At 38.6% G+C, this 16,636-nt stretch overlaps 1 protein-coding gene across 1 annotated transcript; it reads left to right on the top strand.

Moving 5' to 3' along the window:
* The first annotated feature begins 565 nt into the window (after positions 1-565).
* Positions 566-15,102, top strand: cdc123 (cell division cycle 123 homolog (S. cerevisiae)). Its single transcript, XM_028450094.1, has 13 exons — positions 566-675; positions 941-1,012; positions 3,959-4,022; positions 4,400-4,432; positions 5,639-5,734; positions 9,206-9,312; positions 11,137-11,188; positions 11,327-11,402; positions 12,057-12,179; positions 12,428-12,456; positions 12,571-12,675; positions 12,746-12,883; positions 14,846-15,102. Exons 1-13 carry the CDS (start codon positions 602-604, stop codon positions 14,891-14,893), a joined length of 1,017 nt encoding a protein of 338 aa, XP_028305895.1. The 5' UTR covers positions 566-601; the 3' UTR covers positions 14,894-15,102.
* The last annotated feature ends 1,534 nt before the right edge of the window (positions 15,103-16,636 follow it).

Genomic DNA, 16,636 nt, shown 5'->3' with positions numbered 1-16,636 from the left:
ATCTAACGTATCAGTGAGAACATTTAAAAGAGGGATTCCTCTTAATAATAAACGATCTATGTCATAAATTGAGCGCCTCTTTCCTGTGCACCCTTGAAAAACATCCCCCGGCAAACACAAAAATCTAATATTCTTTTTTTTTTTTTTACAAATTCATGGCGATAATCTATTTATTTATTTTTTCTATTCACTGGTGTAAAGTGACATTTAGAATGATTTTCATACGCTTAATAATCATTAAGTGCGAAATTATTTTAATGTTTGGGGGGGTGGGGGTTGGCGGACGGACAGGTTACGCTAAGTGTTACGATTCAACTGGTAACCATTATATCTAGAGACTAACTTCCGATTGCGTGGTTTCTTGTAACGATACAGCCATTAACCAAATGTAGTTATAAATCTTTAAATAATTTTTAAACATTATTTATATCAATTATATCCTATTTGCAGTAGAAAAGTAATACAATAGACGTAAAATTGTGTCTTACTATTTTTTTTTTATTAATACATTACGATTATAGATACTGTGGAATAGTATTCAAGTTCACCAGTTGAGACTGTTACCAATCGAAGTGCTACACCAGTTGCAGGAAATTGCAGCATGAAGAAGGAGCAAGTTGTCAATTGTCAGCTCTCGGTTTGGTATCCGATTTTTAAGAAACATACAATTAAAAGGTAAACATTTATGTATTTGATGGACACTCTGAGACATTTTTAATGTCGTTGCTATGTTAGTAGATTCCAGTTGGCTGTCAGCTAACCATTGCCTGCTAATCAAAACATTATTATGTGCTGTGCTTTCTCTACTCGTGTTTGATGAGTTTTATGGTTTTCATTTATCAGTATTTATTTAGGTTGTGTCTTAAAATATCTTCTGGTGCTTGCTTATTTTTTAGATTTCTTTGAAATGTATTTTTAATGTCAAATCCTTGTGTTTTAGTCTGATTCTTCCACTGCCTCAGAATGTAATCGACTATCTGCTGGACGACGGGACACTGGTCGTCTCTGGAAGGTGTGAACACACACACACACACACACACACACGCTCACACTCACACTCAACTCCCGATACGATTCGATTCACGATACAATTCTCCCACAATTTATTTTACAAAATGAGACAGTAGACAAATGATGACTGAAAAATAATAATAAAAAAAAACTTTACTATTTTCTTTTATCTTTCATGGTCAAAAGAATCCCTTGATAAACTATGCAAAACAATGCAATTTAATTAAAAATAAATCCTGAATGGAATAAATAAATAGTACAAATGAAGAAGAAGCCTATTCATTTAAATTCTGGCTCTACAGTAAACTATGCAAAACTGCATAATAGTTCCTTTTCTTTTTAAAAGTGCAGCTGAAAATGTATTTTGTGCCTTAACAATTATACTTTAAAACAAATCCCATATCAAAGAAAAAAATATAAATAAACAAACTATGGCTTTTATTCTCTTTCTCTTGTTTCTCCCTTTCCTATCTGTGTCCCTCTTACCTTGGATTTCACATGTTCTTTCTTTCTCACCTCTTTCATTTTGTCTTGGGGAAGCCAAAATGCTTCCACACTTCTGATTTAAAACACGGTGGTGCGTCCTGAATTTCAAATTCTAAATAGATGGCACCCTTTGATGTAAAATAAATAAATAAATAAAAATATATATATATATTACTGAGATTAAATATCAGACTATCGATGTGAACGTGACACCTTTAAATCGATTTTTAACTGCCTCATGATTAATATTTACTGTACATCCCTAGTTACAACACACACACACACATTTATATATACAGTACATTACACTGAAATTAAACTTTATGAATTGTCTGCATAACATTTCTATCCTCCCATAAAATAAACGTTTTCAACAACACTTTGAATAAACTGAAGAAAAAACATTTTTATGATCTTGAATTAGACTTTGTGACATTTATTCATGGCTACATTTGGTATCTTTATTCAATAATGATACATCTAGTTGATGTCTTATTTGTAAATAGGAGAAGCTAACATCAAGTTAAGTATACAACAGTTTAGTTAAACAGGATAGAATTATTCAAATCTGCTCATGGGCAGTTAACTCAAGCAGAATATGAGCTTACTTTGATTGGAAAAAAAAAACCCTTAATAAAATAAGAAAAACAAAAGAATATTAGATCATAATCAAAAACATTAATGACAACAAGAAAAAAGTGATAGGATAGTAGACCATGGTAGTTGTTAAAGCTGCAGTTTGTAGAATCCTCTCTTGTCCCATTTTGAAACCGAAACTCACCCTCCCTCACGGTATGTTTATGAACGCTTTTAGCGACTTTTTTTCTCAATAGATACTAGTGACAAATGTAGGGTTGTTATCTTGAGTTTGTGGAGAATTTTCTGGTGTTTTAAAGACTGTCATGAATGCACTTATTAGTGTGTAGTTACTGTTCCGTGCAGCGGCTGCTGCCGTCAACTCGTCTCCGCCACAAGCACACTGGAGGTTAGAGTTTAGGCCTGAGTCCGACCCGAAATTCGGGAAATTTTTAATACACACAAAAACACTTCTATATTGTTGGGGTATAATTTCTTCAGTGATTTCTGCTAGTAGTGGGACAGCATATTGATCGTTTTTTTGTTCAGCGTTCACATTCACTTAATATTATTTGCTGATTTTGCTCATTCCTCACTTGCTGCTGGAGAGCAGGGAACAAATATGGTTGCGTGCTTCAGTCAGGTCTGCGCTCCACGCACGGGCCGCCGGTCTGGTCTGCAATGCTGTAACAGACTGGGTTCTATGTTCTAGTTATGTTCCACTGATTTTGAGATTTCCCATGGCCGAGAAGGCATCATGGTTATGTGCAGCTTTCTCTGCCAACGTGTGTCTTTGTTTACTTGTGTTCTGAGTGTTGATTGGCTGGGAGGCTGGTGAAAGGGCGGGTGTAAGCGGGGAAAAGACGAGTGAACAATTCTGTTCCCACAGTAGTGTGAGTGTATGACGGTTGTTTGTGTGTTTGATTGTTTATTTTTGGCGTGTTACTACGACCTCTATTAAAGCCTGTAAAACTGTGATAACGGCTCGAGTCACGTCATTAAAATACCTTTTGGGCTGTGGTGCGGTGCATGTGTGCTCACCCTGCCTCCCCCCTAGGCGCGCTGCTAATCTACCGGCAGCAATACGGTCAATAAAATAATTTACGTCGGGTTTGCTTTGGGCTCGGGCCTACAATTTAAGTTAATGGGTCGGGCTTTATGCCTGCGGGCCTGGGTCGGGTCGGGCTGGATTTTTTGGGCCAAATCTAACCTCTAAAGCACACACAGAGGGGGCTGTGATCTCAGCTGCTCTGAGCGGCGGCCGCATGCAGACTGTAACATGAATTAATCTTGAATAAGCTTCTCTTAGGTATACATGCTTGATTTGGCGTGTAACTGTTGTGCCTACCGTTCTCATGGAGACTTCTTCTGGAACTTCCGGAAATGCACTTTGACTACCGATGGTACCTGAACGTGCCTGACTTCAGTCGAGCAGCCAATAGAAACACCCAAAACAGCTCATGGAGCACACGTGTTTGTAGAAAGATCTCTGATTGTCATTTGCAGGGCCAGGAGAAGGAGAATAGATTCACTATCCACTCAGAACACTTTAGTTACAATATACTCAAAGATGATTATAAATTTTTGACCAAATGATGCCAAAAAAAAAAAAAAACTTACAAACTGCAGCTTTAACAGAGAAACAGAAGTCTGACATATTTTGTAGATTCAGTCCAGCATTTCTCTGTCCTGACGTTGGCAAAATGATTATTTTTGCTAATTGTGAGAGATTCCTCTGTTTGTTTGATTTCACCACAACACTTTAACAGATTTCTCTTCATCTGTTATGGGGATAAACAATCTCTTCATGTGCATCTCATCTTAATTACATGTTTCATTCACATCTTAAGGTATTTATTTGCAGCCCTATCTGTTGTTTTTACAGTGATCATAACACACAGCAGACACACACCAACAACAGTGACTCAGATGTGGAGGAAGACGTCCAGGTGAGATTTTTATTTTGCTGAGAAATGTTTTTAATTTCTGCAAAAGTCACTACTACAGTAATCCAAATACACTAGAGGGGCGTTTAAAAACATGCCCCGCGTTCATTAGTTGTCCTGGATGAATTGATCAATGATGTGAAATCCCCATGTTACACAACATACTAGTAATAACACATGTATTAATAATAGCTATGATGATTATTATATATTTGAACACTCAAGTCCATTTTGATTTTGTGCCTTCACAGCGAGATTTGTTTTTTGTTAATGAAGTTGTTTTATTTGACCTTTTTATTAATTGAATTAATTATTAGCACAGTGTTTGATCTCAGTCGTTGTCTTAATTTTTCTTTTCCTTTTTTTCTACTTCTTTTTAGTGGTCAGATGATGAGACGACCTCCACTGTCACGGTAAGAGCGTCCGGCGCTGACCTTTGACCTAACCTTACAAATATAACTTTAAAAGAGCATAAAGAGAATGTCTTTACAAGATAAAACTTGTAATTAATTGGCAGCTATGAGTACATGTGCTGTGATATAACAGATGAGTTTAACTCTTACCTGTGTTGCTTTCATAGTTGCTTTTGCACGTATTTTGTTTTAAAGCAGTAAATGAATATCATTCAACTGCATCAGCAGCACTTCAGTGTTTGTAGCTGTGTTGCATGAGACGTAAGCGAAGGCGTATTAAAACAAGACAGAGACATTATCACACACGTGGTGTGTTTATTAAAGCAGAACTAAGTAACTTGTGCTTAGCGCTCCCCCTAAAGGTCCCTTTTGGTTATGTCACTGTCGTAAAAACTCTGCACCCCCCGCCGCCTGCCCCACCCCACAGCTACATACGCACCTTTGCTCTCCCAAGACAGTAGCAACCGATCACTGAAAAATCCTAATACAACAGTGACACTAAGGGTGCTTTCACACATATTGTCCCATGTGACCATGTGAACAGTATGAGGAAGAGAGACAAGTAAAATAAATGAATGATATGGGAGTAATACGGAAGGGAATGTGGAAATGTGTGTGATGTGTTTGTTTGTGTGCTGACAAAGCAGCTCTGAAAATGGATGGATGCATAGATAGATGGATGGATATTTGTGTGTGTGCTGCCTGATGGAGCACTGGGTTGTGAGTGTGTGTGCATGCCAGTTGCCGTGACGACAGTGTGTGCTATTGCTGTGTGTTGCTGCTGAGCTGTGACTGCATGGAGTTGCTCCGTTCCTTGGACAAAGGTCTTATCTGCTTTTTTTTTTTTTGCTGGTTCTGCCATGATATAATTTTGAGAAACGTGAATTTGTAGACAACCGTGTGCAGCCTAGCATCAGTTTGTATTGGGGCTGCCGTAAAGCAGTACGTCTTGCCACCGAGTCAGAGGCAGGGAAAGTTGCAAGTGCGGTTTTCTGGCCAGAGACAGCAGGGGGAGATGAAAGACCCCCCAATCACCTCATAAACGCATGTATTACCCTCACAGGGACTACAAGAAGGATTTATTAATGTGAAAAAGTTACTTAGTTCTGCTTTAACAGACTGTCTATCTATGAACTTTCCTTCCATGCTGCCAATGTTCCAAGGTTTTGTTTTTATGACTAAAATATGTTATTATCTACCTACCAGGCTCCAGAGTTCCCAGAATTCACCTCGAAAGTGCTGGAGGCCATAAACGTGCTAGGTGGGCGTGTGTTCCCAAAACTGAACTGGAGCGCTCCACAGGTAAAACTTCTAACACCTTATTCCTGGGGATGCTGCTTGGGTGCAACCCTCTGCTTGACAAGTGGGGAAAAAATATACAACTTTTGAGACAAACATGCCTGACGCTGCACAGCCACAGCACAAACAGTTATGATAAAATTATCAGAACAAAATTCATTTTTGTATCACTTTCACCTTTTTCTATGTTTCAAATATGTGAGTGAAAAATGCAGCGTTTGTGTTTTAAGATGCATTTTGACTTGACATTTGTTTTAAAAGCTCGCGAGCAGGGATGGGCAACTTGGTTCACAGTGGGGGACACAAAAATGTAATAGGGCCACAGTATTAGAATATCCATCCATCCATCCATCCATCCATCTATCCATCCATCCATCCATCTATCTATCCATCCGTCTTAGGGTTAGTTTCTTTCGCTTGTTACCCGTGCGCTGATCTGATGTTGATATTAACAGTTGTCATATCAGTGCTTACCACTAAAACAAACGTACATATGTCATTTCTTTGAGAAAAAAAATGAGGTTTTCAATGTTGGGTCGGACTCTGGCGAGAAAATGCGGCCCAATCCGCACTCCAACTGTGACACGGTTCTTTATTTACTCACCGTTCATGTGACTGTTTACTGCAAGACCTGTGCACATGCCTCTGCATACATCTGTGGAACCAAACTGTAGTTTTGTCCACAGTACTCGTCTTCTTTCAGTCTCTAAGCCGTCTTCTTCTCATTCTTTTTTATTTCCTGGGTATTAGGACGCCTCTTTAAGCCGTTGAGAATGCGTACCATCATTTGACGTCATCGTCATTTGACTTCACGTCTGCAGAACTGTGCGGGGAAATCAGACCCAGAACAGAAGTACAAAATGTATCACACAATCTGTTGAAGGCAATAGGTAGAAATATGTGTGAGCTCATTCTCTTTGGTTGTGAGCGCTTCATCACCCATTAGCATTGAAATTCTTAAAATTCATGTAGATTTTTTCACAAATCCTGCCCTATGTTCCTTTAAGACTACCATCATTTTTATTTGTCATAGAGTCTGAGTCGTAGGCACGCCACTTCATTATTTCTCTACAAAGTTTGACTATTTCCTGCCAGGATTTGGGAAATCAGCTATAGAGTCTTCAGATTCAGAATACTTTATTCATCCCAGAAGGATCTCCTGCTCTCCTTGTAATTCGTTGTCACTTAGTAATGTACAGTTACGTTAAGTACCGTAGCTCACTATTAATCTATCCTATTCTAAAAACTGCTTTGATGCTATTTGAACTGGTAAACACTGAAAGAGGAACAGCATCAGTGGAAGAATATTCATCCTAATTGACGCTATTCAGGAGCTTAAACTTAACATGAGAATAATAGTCCCTCTATGTAAATCTGACTTTATATTTGAATTTAACGGGCCATTATTGATGTCATGTACAGTAGTCTCAAGATGTCCTTTGTTAATGAGACGTCTAAATATTTAATGGCCTCAGCATCCAGTTTCTGATTGTACACGGTCCTAATTGTAGATGGAAGAGCATAATTAAATGTTAATACTGGAGTTTTGTTCATATTAATTCTATAACCAGGAATTAAATCAAATTCCTCTCGTTTCATCAGCTTTAGCGGTGTCTGTGTAGGTTGTGTTACTATACTATACTATACTATACTATACTATACTATACTATACTATACTATACTGCCATTTTTATATCACATTTCTGGTGACCCCAGATACGTTTTTTTTCCTGGAATGCATTTGTTTTATCATGTTTGTTGTACATCTGTGTTATTTGTGCACAAAGGGACAAGATGCGTCAGCTCAGCTGTTTTATGTTTTTTTTTTTATATTTGTGAAAGTATAGAATAGAATACTTTTGTTTGAGATTGCGTGTGGTAAAGAATAATAATTAAACAATATAATAATGTAATAATAATTAAACAATAAATAAATACAATATTTAATCAGAATATTTTTTTTATCAATTACGAGACATTTCAGGCAACCCATTTTAATTCCAGGCGACCCCACATGAGGTCACAACCCCAAGGTTGAAAAACACTGAGTTATGGGTTCTATAGACGGGGCGAAGAGGAGCGACGACCCTTGTGTCGTTCCTTTTTCCGTAGTGAATGTGTTAGATTTTAATTCTAGCTGTCGTTTTGTTGTAAATCATAGTTGTATGAAGACCAAATATTAAAAGCACTTTATATAAACATGTCCACCTCACTGAGTCGAAAACTTTATCTATATTCAAAGTTAATATCAGTGCTTCCATTCTTGTTGTGTGATTTGCTTCATGATTTTTTTCAAATACTATCTTGGGGTTTGTCTTTGTTTTAAAAAGGCCGTCTGGTCCTTATTTATTATTATGGTTATAATGAGTTCTATTCTGTTAGATAATCTGGAGGTGAATAATTTATATTTGTTATTTAAAAGGTTTACAGGATGATAATTCCCTGTATTTTGTCTTTCGAATCATTTCCTCCCTCCAAGAGGGGAGTGTGTGGGGGATGGATGTCTTTGTTTTCCAAAACCCTGATGAATGCTTTTAATAATGTTGGAATTAGTTTGTTTTGTACCACTTTGTGGTAAAACCACCTCTCCCTCCCTGGAGACTTTCTCCCTTTCATTCTCCTGATTGTTTATTGCATTTCTACTTCAGTTATTATAGATATTTATTTTCTTTTTTGTTCTTCTGTGACCGTGTTTTTCAGAGGATTGATCAGGATCTGATCAATCTGGTTGTCATTTCTCGCCTGTGGTTGAGAATATAATAATTTATAATATTTTTGGAAGCATTGTGCGAGCTTGTTTCTATTTCATTTGATGCAGAGTTTCTTATTTTATGTATAGTTCTAACCACTTGTTGTTTTCTTAACCTATATGATAGAGCCTTTTGTCTTTTACCGCTGGTCTTGGTCGGGTCGTGGGGGGCAGCATCCTAAGCAGGGAAGCCCTGACTCACATACAGTAAATTTTTGTGTATTTTTATTATTTTGTGTTTTAGCGTCATTTTTGGTCACATTTTTCTGTTATTTTTGTAGTTGTCTTATGTATTTTGGAAATCATTTGTGTATTTTTGTTTTTCTCTCTCTCTTTTTTTTTTTTTTTTTTTTTAACATATTTCAATGGGGATTTCTTGAGAAAAAAAGAAAGAGTGTTTTGTGTGTTTTCGGAATCATATATAGCGTTCACTTTGGGAGCCGCACAATATTAAACTGAGGGCTGCCAGTTGCCTATGTCTGTTCCAGAGACTATAGGCTTAAAGTGCACAATTTATTCAGTTAATACATTTTAGAAATAGGAAATAAAATTGCATAAAAGCTGAAATTATGCCGTCATATCACTTTCATCTGTTGTCCAGTTTGTTTTTTTTACGCCCTCCCTTAAACGCATGCAAGTATGTTCAAAGCTGTGGATCAGATATATGAAGAAAAGTGATTTTCTCTCACTTTAGGACTCTAAACTCTCTCTTCTTCTTCTTTCAGGATGCAAACTGGATCGCTCTGAACAGCTCGCTGGAGTGTCAAAGCCTCAGCGATATTTTTCTTCTCTTCAAAAGCTCCGACTTCATCACCCACGACCTGACACAGCCGTAAGTGCAGTGACACTTAGGGCCTGTCCTATGAAGCTAGATCACCTCTTATCGCGCTAACTTCCAGGCTTTAATCGGCGTGTGCTGTCCTACAAAGCTGGTTAACGTCTTACAGGGCTTAATCACCATGGTAACTTTGACTAACCTGGTCGGGACCAGGTTATGTTCTGAATAAGATCTGAGCGATTACTAAAGCCCCGCCTCCTGGCCAATCAGTTCTCTTAGAAAACGAGCTGTCATATAAAAGAAGGATCATTCTGTGAACACGTCAGTGTGTGGATCTGATGTGACGCTGACAGGAGAGATGATATTTATCCTTTCATTTACCCAATGACATCCTATAGGTAAGATAGGGATTTTTATCTGATGGACTGACCTACATTAGTCAGTTGATAAAGTCTGTGTGCATTGGGTGCTTTCAGACTGATTCATTCATTAATTCACGTATTCTTGGGTGACGCAGAGAGCCTCTGTCCTGTAGATAATATAGAATACAAATATATTCCACCTTATAATGTAGACTGATCTGTATGAACGCAGCATCAGAGACACAGACAAGTTAAAAGAGAAAGTTAAAACTGATTAGAGTGTTTATTCTCTGTTTATAATCTCACTAATTTATACATTAACACACACCGATTCCTGCATTAATTACTTCCTGCTATTACTACAGCACCACTGTTGTTTTTGCTCTGAATTATGGATTTTAATTCTTCATATTTTTGAATAATTATTCCTCATTTGTGACGTAAAATGCTCTCCAAAGTTTCGCCGTGATTGTGATTGGTCTGACGCTATAATCTCCTCCTCTGTCACAAGAGCGTGCACGTAGCTAGGCTGAAATCACCTCGCCTAAAGGCATACTGTGTAACTTTTGGCGCGGCGACCGGGGTCGGGGCCGGCAAAGGGGGCCGACAACAATGGCAAGGCCAGGGAGTAGGGGGAAGCACCACCGACGTGGCGAGGAAGGCCGAGCGCTGGGACTCCATCGGCGAGGAGTGGAGGGCTGCTCCTCCAGCCCACAGACTGTAGCCGCAGGGCGAGTCCAGCCCTGAGAGCCAATCCTTATCCCGAAGTTACGGATCTGACTTGCCAACTTCCCTTACTAAAGAATCCACGTTTAACTGAACTGTCACGGTGATTAGTGCACCATTAACCCAACACGAAACTACCATATTGTTCTTTTGGCTGTGAACAGAGGCAAACTCATTTTAGCTGCCCACAGCAATGGCACCGGGTCGGGAAATGCCCGTATGTTGTGACGTCACATGGGAACTATATATCCGAGCCTGTCGTCATGTGACTGCCGTAAAGTGAAACGTTCTCCAGGTCACATGACCTGGTGAAAGACGGTCCGTCTCCTCCAAACTTACATAGTCAAATAACTCATATGGGTCAGCTCTTTAGGTCAAAAAGTCCACGGTGTGCCTTTAACTTAGCGAGTTGATATCTAGATTTGTAGGACAGCTTCTGTCTGACGGACAATGTTTGGTTAGGTGAGGCCTGCTAACGCAGATAAATCCAGGATATAATTGTCTAGCTTCGTAGTACAGGCCCTTAAAGTCAACACACAGGCTTGTTTTGGCATTGACGCTGCGACTAGCGTCACTAAGCAACATAAACCTCACGTCCAGTTCAACGAGCTGTAAAACACAACAGGAATAGCAGGAGGAGAAATTGCAAAGATGTAGATTTATGACGGGCCGCTCCGCTCTGCTTGAAGGGCATTGACTAGAGGATATGATTTACTACAGGACAACAGAATGCAGATATCATGACCTGAGTGAAGGAGTGACTTTGCTTTGGTGTCCTTTATCTGTGCAGGTTCCATCTTTGCAGTGACGAGGACTCACCAAATCCTCCCATTAATTATGAGGTATTTCTGAAACTGCATCTACGTTGTTATTAATCAGCCTAATATAAATGATCTGATCATTTCCAAATGGTATGTGTGACCTTTTCCCCCTATGGCTAGTGTAAATAATGGCTGACACTGTTGCTTTTCCACCTTCAGCTGGTCCTGAGAAAGTGGAGCGAGCTCATTCCTGGTGGAGAATTCCGCTGCTTTGTCAAGGAAAACAAACTGATCGGTAAAGTTTCCCACACACTCGGGACGATACACTGAGTTTATGATATGATGGAATATAATGATCTCTCGATAATGTTATATGATATTTTTGGAAACTGACACTTACTTACATGCTTGCTCTGAGTATGGCCGTTTTATCTCAGTAGGAATATTTAAAAAACAAAAACCAACCAATCTGGTGTGCAGTAGACCGTGTGGACTTCGATGTAGTTTTAATGATATATCACCCTTTTCTTAATCTTCATTGAAGTAGTTCTACTCATTTATAGCAACTTTTTTTTTTTTTTTAATAGTAACGCAAATGGTTACTTTCCTTGGTAATGAGTTACTTTTATTATAGAGTAATTAAGTTACTAACTCAGTTACTTTTTAGATCAAGTAGTGAGTAACTATAACTAATTACTTTTTTAAAGTAACGTTCCCAACACTGGGTTTGAATAGACTCTATGCACTGGGGTTCCTTATATGAGAGTGTAATTATTGTGTAACTATAGTGTGTCCCAACACTTTAGGTAATTGTGTGTTTATGTGTAAACATTATGAAAAGAGGGAAACTAACGGGAGTGTAATGTCTGGTAATGTCTGCACTGTATTGTTGTTCTGGGGCCAAATATGACCACTTTCTCTAAGATGTTTTGTGCGTGTGCGTGTGCAGCTATCTCCCAGAGAGACTACACTCAGTATTACCAGCACATCCTCAAACAGGAGCAGCACATCAGTCAGGCCATCCAGGCGTTCTTCAGCCAGCACGTCCAGTACAAGTTCCTGGACGAGGATTGTGAGTTTCCTTTCCTCACAAAAGAAAAAAAAAAAGATCCCTGCAGCTGCTATTTTGTTTCATTAAAATTCACAGTTAAAAATGAGGTGCTGGATATTACACGCCAACATTAATTAGGTGATTTAAATTTCATCATGTTTTCAAAGTTGAATTACTTGCTTCATTAAAAGTTCTTTCCAGGGTTTCTCTTGAGTAGCCTAAGCTGATGAACGGTTTCCTCTCTAACTCTGATGTGTTCTGTTTTGCAGTTGTGTTTGACGTCTACAGAGACAGCCAGGTAAAGCTCTGCAGCTGCACAATACTTTCATTATATGATATCTGTGTGTATTTTTGAGTATGCACACTTTCTATGGGAATGCTAACTTTCTGAGTGTTTGAATGGGTGTTACAGGGCAGGGTGTGGCTCATTGACATCAACCCATTCGGAGAGGTGACCGACTCGCTGCTGTTCACGTGGGATGAGCTGACGTCCAGTGGAGAAATCTCCCAGCAGCAGGTCAGCAGTAACAAACCAAGCCCCCTTTTTCTCACATCTCTGGCATTTCAACGCTCGTCTCTTTGCTCAGGGTGTCCCAGCGTTCCGCTACACCACCAGCGAGGTGACGGTGCAGCCCAGCCCGTGCCTGAGCTACCGAATCCCACGAGACTTTGTCGACCTGTCCACAGGGGAGGACGCTTACAAACTCATGGACTTCCTTAAACTGGTGTGTGTGTTAGTTCATTCTCTCCATTAAAACCGTATTGTACCGTCATTCATTTTCAAATTAAGTCCAGCTCCTGTAGGATTGTGTAGCTGTAGCTGTACTCATATAATGTAGCTACTCACATATAGGGCTGGACGATATGGACCAAAACTCATATCTCAATATTTTTTCTCAAAATGGCAATATATGATATAAATCTCAATAATTTTAATTCAAATGAATTCTGACCAGAAAGACAATACAGGGTTTAATTTGCTGATGCAAAATGCCACACAGGCTCATTTATTAATAAACAGTTGCACAATATGTGCCACTTTTGGCTTTTTCTCCTGTAAGGGACAGCATGTGTGAGTGAGTTCTTTATTGAGGCTTGTTTAGGGGAAGGTCTGTGTTAGGACGCACTCAGAAATCCATCATACTGTGTTTTTTATGTTCTTTTGAAAAGTAGCCAAACCTGAAACTCCTAAAATGGGTATTTTAATACAAAATAGGCCATAAAAAAAAAAAATATGTATATATATATATCGATATAGGGAATATTGTAATTTTCTACATCGCCAAAATAGAAATCTCTATATATCTTGAATGTCAATATATTACCCAGCCCTACTCACATATACAGTACACTCTTTATACCAGTGTGACTTAACTGGTCAGACATCAGAACTTTGATAGATTCCCGCTAACAAAACTAAAGAAAACATTCCCATTCCCAAATGTATTTAATATATAAATGGAATAAGTACAACCTGACATGAAACCATATAACCATCTAACAAGTGGTAATGTTCCCTTTTACACTCAGTTATTCACAAACCACTCTGAGCATCTTCTTTGGAGCAGGAGACAACATACTGTAAATTCTAGCTTCTGTGCAGCAATGATCGGGGCCAGGCAAAAATGGAAATGTATGAGTTGAGGCTTTAACTTAAAATCTTCAACACCAAGAAACATCCTCTATCATAATTTCACTGAGTTAATGGGAACGTCATATGTAGCTTCACTAATTGACTAAGTCACTCATCTGATCTGTGTGCAAGACAGCAGCTGTTAGCGTTTAAACTTAAGGCCAATTTCAAATGGCTGTCGAATAATATTATATTATACAAAAACCCAAAAATATAATTTTTGCATTAACTCCATTTGTTAGCAAGAGAGTGAAATTCAAAATGGTGTAAAGAATTACATTTTTGAGATGAAATTTGGTAACACTTTATAATAACCATCATCCATAAAGGGTAAATAATGGTAAATAGATAGTTAATTAACCTTTAGTTAATAGTTATTTACTAACAAACAATGAAATGATAGTTAATAAAGTTTCACTTACAGCAGCTCACACAGAGGCTGCTGCGCACACGCAAACAACAAATGCACTACAGAGTTCTAGTGTAACAATTACAAATCAAACATAATGTAAATCAAGCAGCAGTAATTACCTTTCAAGCAGAAAAGTCACCAATTCCATCTTCTACTCCTCCAGACCATACGCTGTAAAAAAGACGGCGATACAGCTCCAGGAAAGGGGCGGGGCCTGTGAGCAACAGCTGTCAGACAGCCCATCAAACACAGTCCTTGCTCTGATTGGTTCTTTTTGCTCGGTCGCGGTGCATTCTGGCAATCTGCCAAAGGCTGCAGGAGCAGCAGGGGGGCGGGGCTCAATGAGCCTGTTTTTATCACACAAACTTTGATGTAAAACTGTCCTTACATAGTGACATCTTTAGCAAATATGACAAAAAGTCACTTTTATAAGAGTTGCAGACTGCACCTTTAAAGAAAAGTGACCAATTACTGCCCTCTATTGTTAGACATGTGATAGTCGGTATTGTATTTTTAGAAAGGCTGTTCAAAATAAAAGCACCAAATGTTTTAATTATATAAGAACTTGTTTTGAGAGAGAGAAAATGTTTTTTTTTATTGTTTTTTTGAGTTCTCCACGTCCTTGTTCCTTTTCTTCCACAGAAGAGGAACCAACAGGCAGATTCTGATGAGGAAGAAGAGACAGAGTGACCTGAGCTTCATCTGTTCTATCCGACTCTTCCCTCTGACCTGTTTTACTTCTCCTGGTCTCAGTACATGGTGTATCTCTATTATTGTCATGTGTCATCCATGAGGACTTGTCTCTTGTAATGCTTGACACCTCCAGATTGTCAGTTTCTTTATGAAGAGGAAGGCAACACTTGACTAACACTGTAATAAACACCTGCTTTTCTACTTGAGTGTGTTGTGTCATTGATGATTTTTTTTTAGAACTCAATTTTTTATTAAGGTTTATAAAATTGCACATTACAATCATATTTATCACACTTTATAACTGCATGACAATATACAGATATTCAAAAGAGTATTGCACAAATAATTGGACAAAAAACTAAAAACTATGCTCATTTTTTTAGGATAGCAAATCCAACATGAGACAAAATCTTTTAAGGAACAGCTCTTTCTGAAGCCTCAGAGAATAGGTCATTTCTTCCATCCGATACATTTCTCTTACTTTCTCAATGCAATTAGAATAAGTAGGTGGGTCAGACTGCAGCCATTTGATGGTGATACATTTGAGTGCAGCTGTCAGCAAAATTCTTAGCAGATATTTTTTTGCTATTTCCTACAAACCTGTCAGGAATTGTACCAAAAACGGCCGGTTGTGGCTCTTTAGCAAATGGCTCCCTGAATACTATGTTGAAGGCAGTGAAAACATGACTCCAGAAGGGACCAATCTTTGGACAAACCCAGAAAATATGAGTATGACTCCCAAGATCAGTACCACAATTTTGCCAACAAGTATCAGGATTCTTATTTCTGGTGTCTTGAAGTATCTTGTTAAAGCTTTCCATTGAAACTCTCTCCACGAACTGGAGTTGGTCACCAGGTGCGCTTCAGGGCAGATTTCGTCCAACCTCTCTTCACTAATTTCAGTGCCAATCTCAGCATGCAGATCTTACCCTTATATTAGAAGTATTAGGACTGAATCCTAACATAATCTAATTGCTAGAGCGGACATGGAGCTCGTCTGTAAACTGTCGCATTTACTGGTTCAATAAACGGGAAGAGATTCAAATTCTGATGGAGCTGGTTATGATTTACAGTCCCCATAAACAGGAGTGAATCATAGCCTAATTGATTAGCTTACTGTTAGCTTACCAATAAACGGGAAGAGATTTGTCACCTTTATAATAAGTGTTGACTAGGCCACTGGGAGTGAGGCCCAAGGCCAAGGCAGGCTGACTTAATAATAATCTATCATGTTTTTCTGCAGTCAGTGCCTTCTCCTCGCCCTTCTCTGTCTGCTCTGTTTCAAGTGTGGTGAAGCTGATGATGGCAGTTCCTGATCTGTGGTTCACGGCTCAACTAGTCTAGGACACTCTGATGTTCTATGTCTCTATTCTGTTCTGTTGGTCCTTATGTCCACTAACCCCAACCAGTCACAGCAGATGGCTGCCACCTCTGAATCTGGTTCTGCTGGAAATTTCTTCCTGTTAAAAGGGAGTTGTTTCTTCCCACTGTCGCTAAATACTTGCTCATGTGGTTCTTGTTGGGTTTTCACTTTCTTATTTTAGTTATGTTTTTTTAGTATTATGAATTTTATATTTTGATAAGCGCATTGAGATGACTTTGTTGTAAAATGCGCTATACAAATAAAGTTGAATTTAATTGTTTGTATTCAAATTAAGAAATGCAAAAATGGCTTATTGCTTTTGGAGGTCGATGACCTTGTTGTATTGTTATAAGAATCGCCTCAACAGGTGATGGTTC

The sequence above is a fragment of the Gouania willdenowi genome, chromosome 6 (genome assembly GCF_900634775.1).
Source record: "Gouania willdenowi chromosome 6, fGouWil2.1, whole genome shotgun sequence".
Classification (NCBI taxonomy): Eukaryota; Metazoa; Chordata; class Actinopteri; order Blenniiformes; family Gobiesocidae; genus Gouania; species Gouania willdenowi.
The sequence above is the reverse complement of the archived record's forward strand: the minus strand, read 5'-3'. Positions and strand labels throughout refer to the sequence as shown.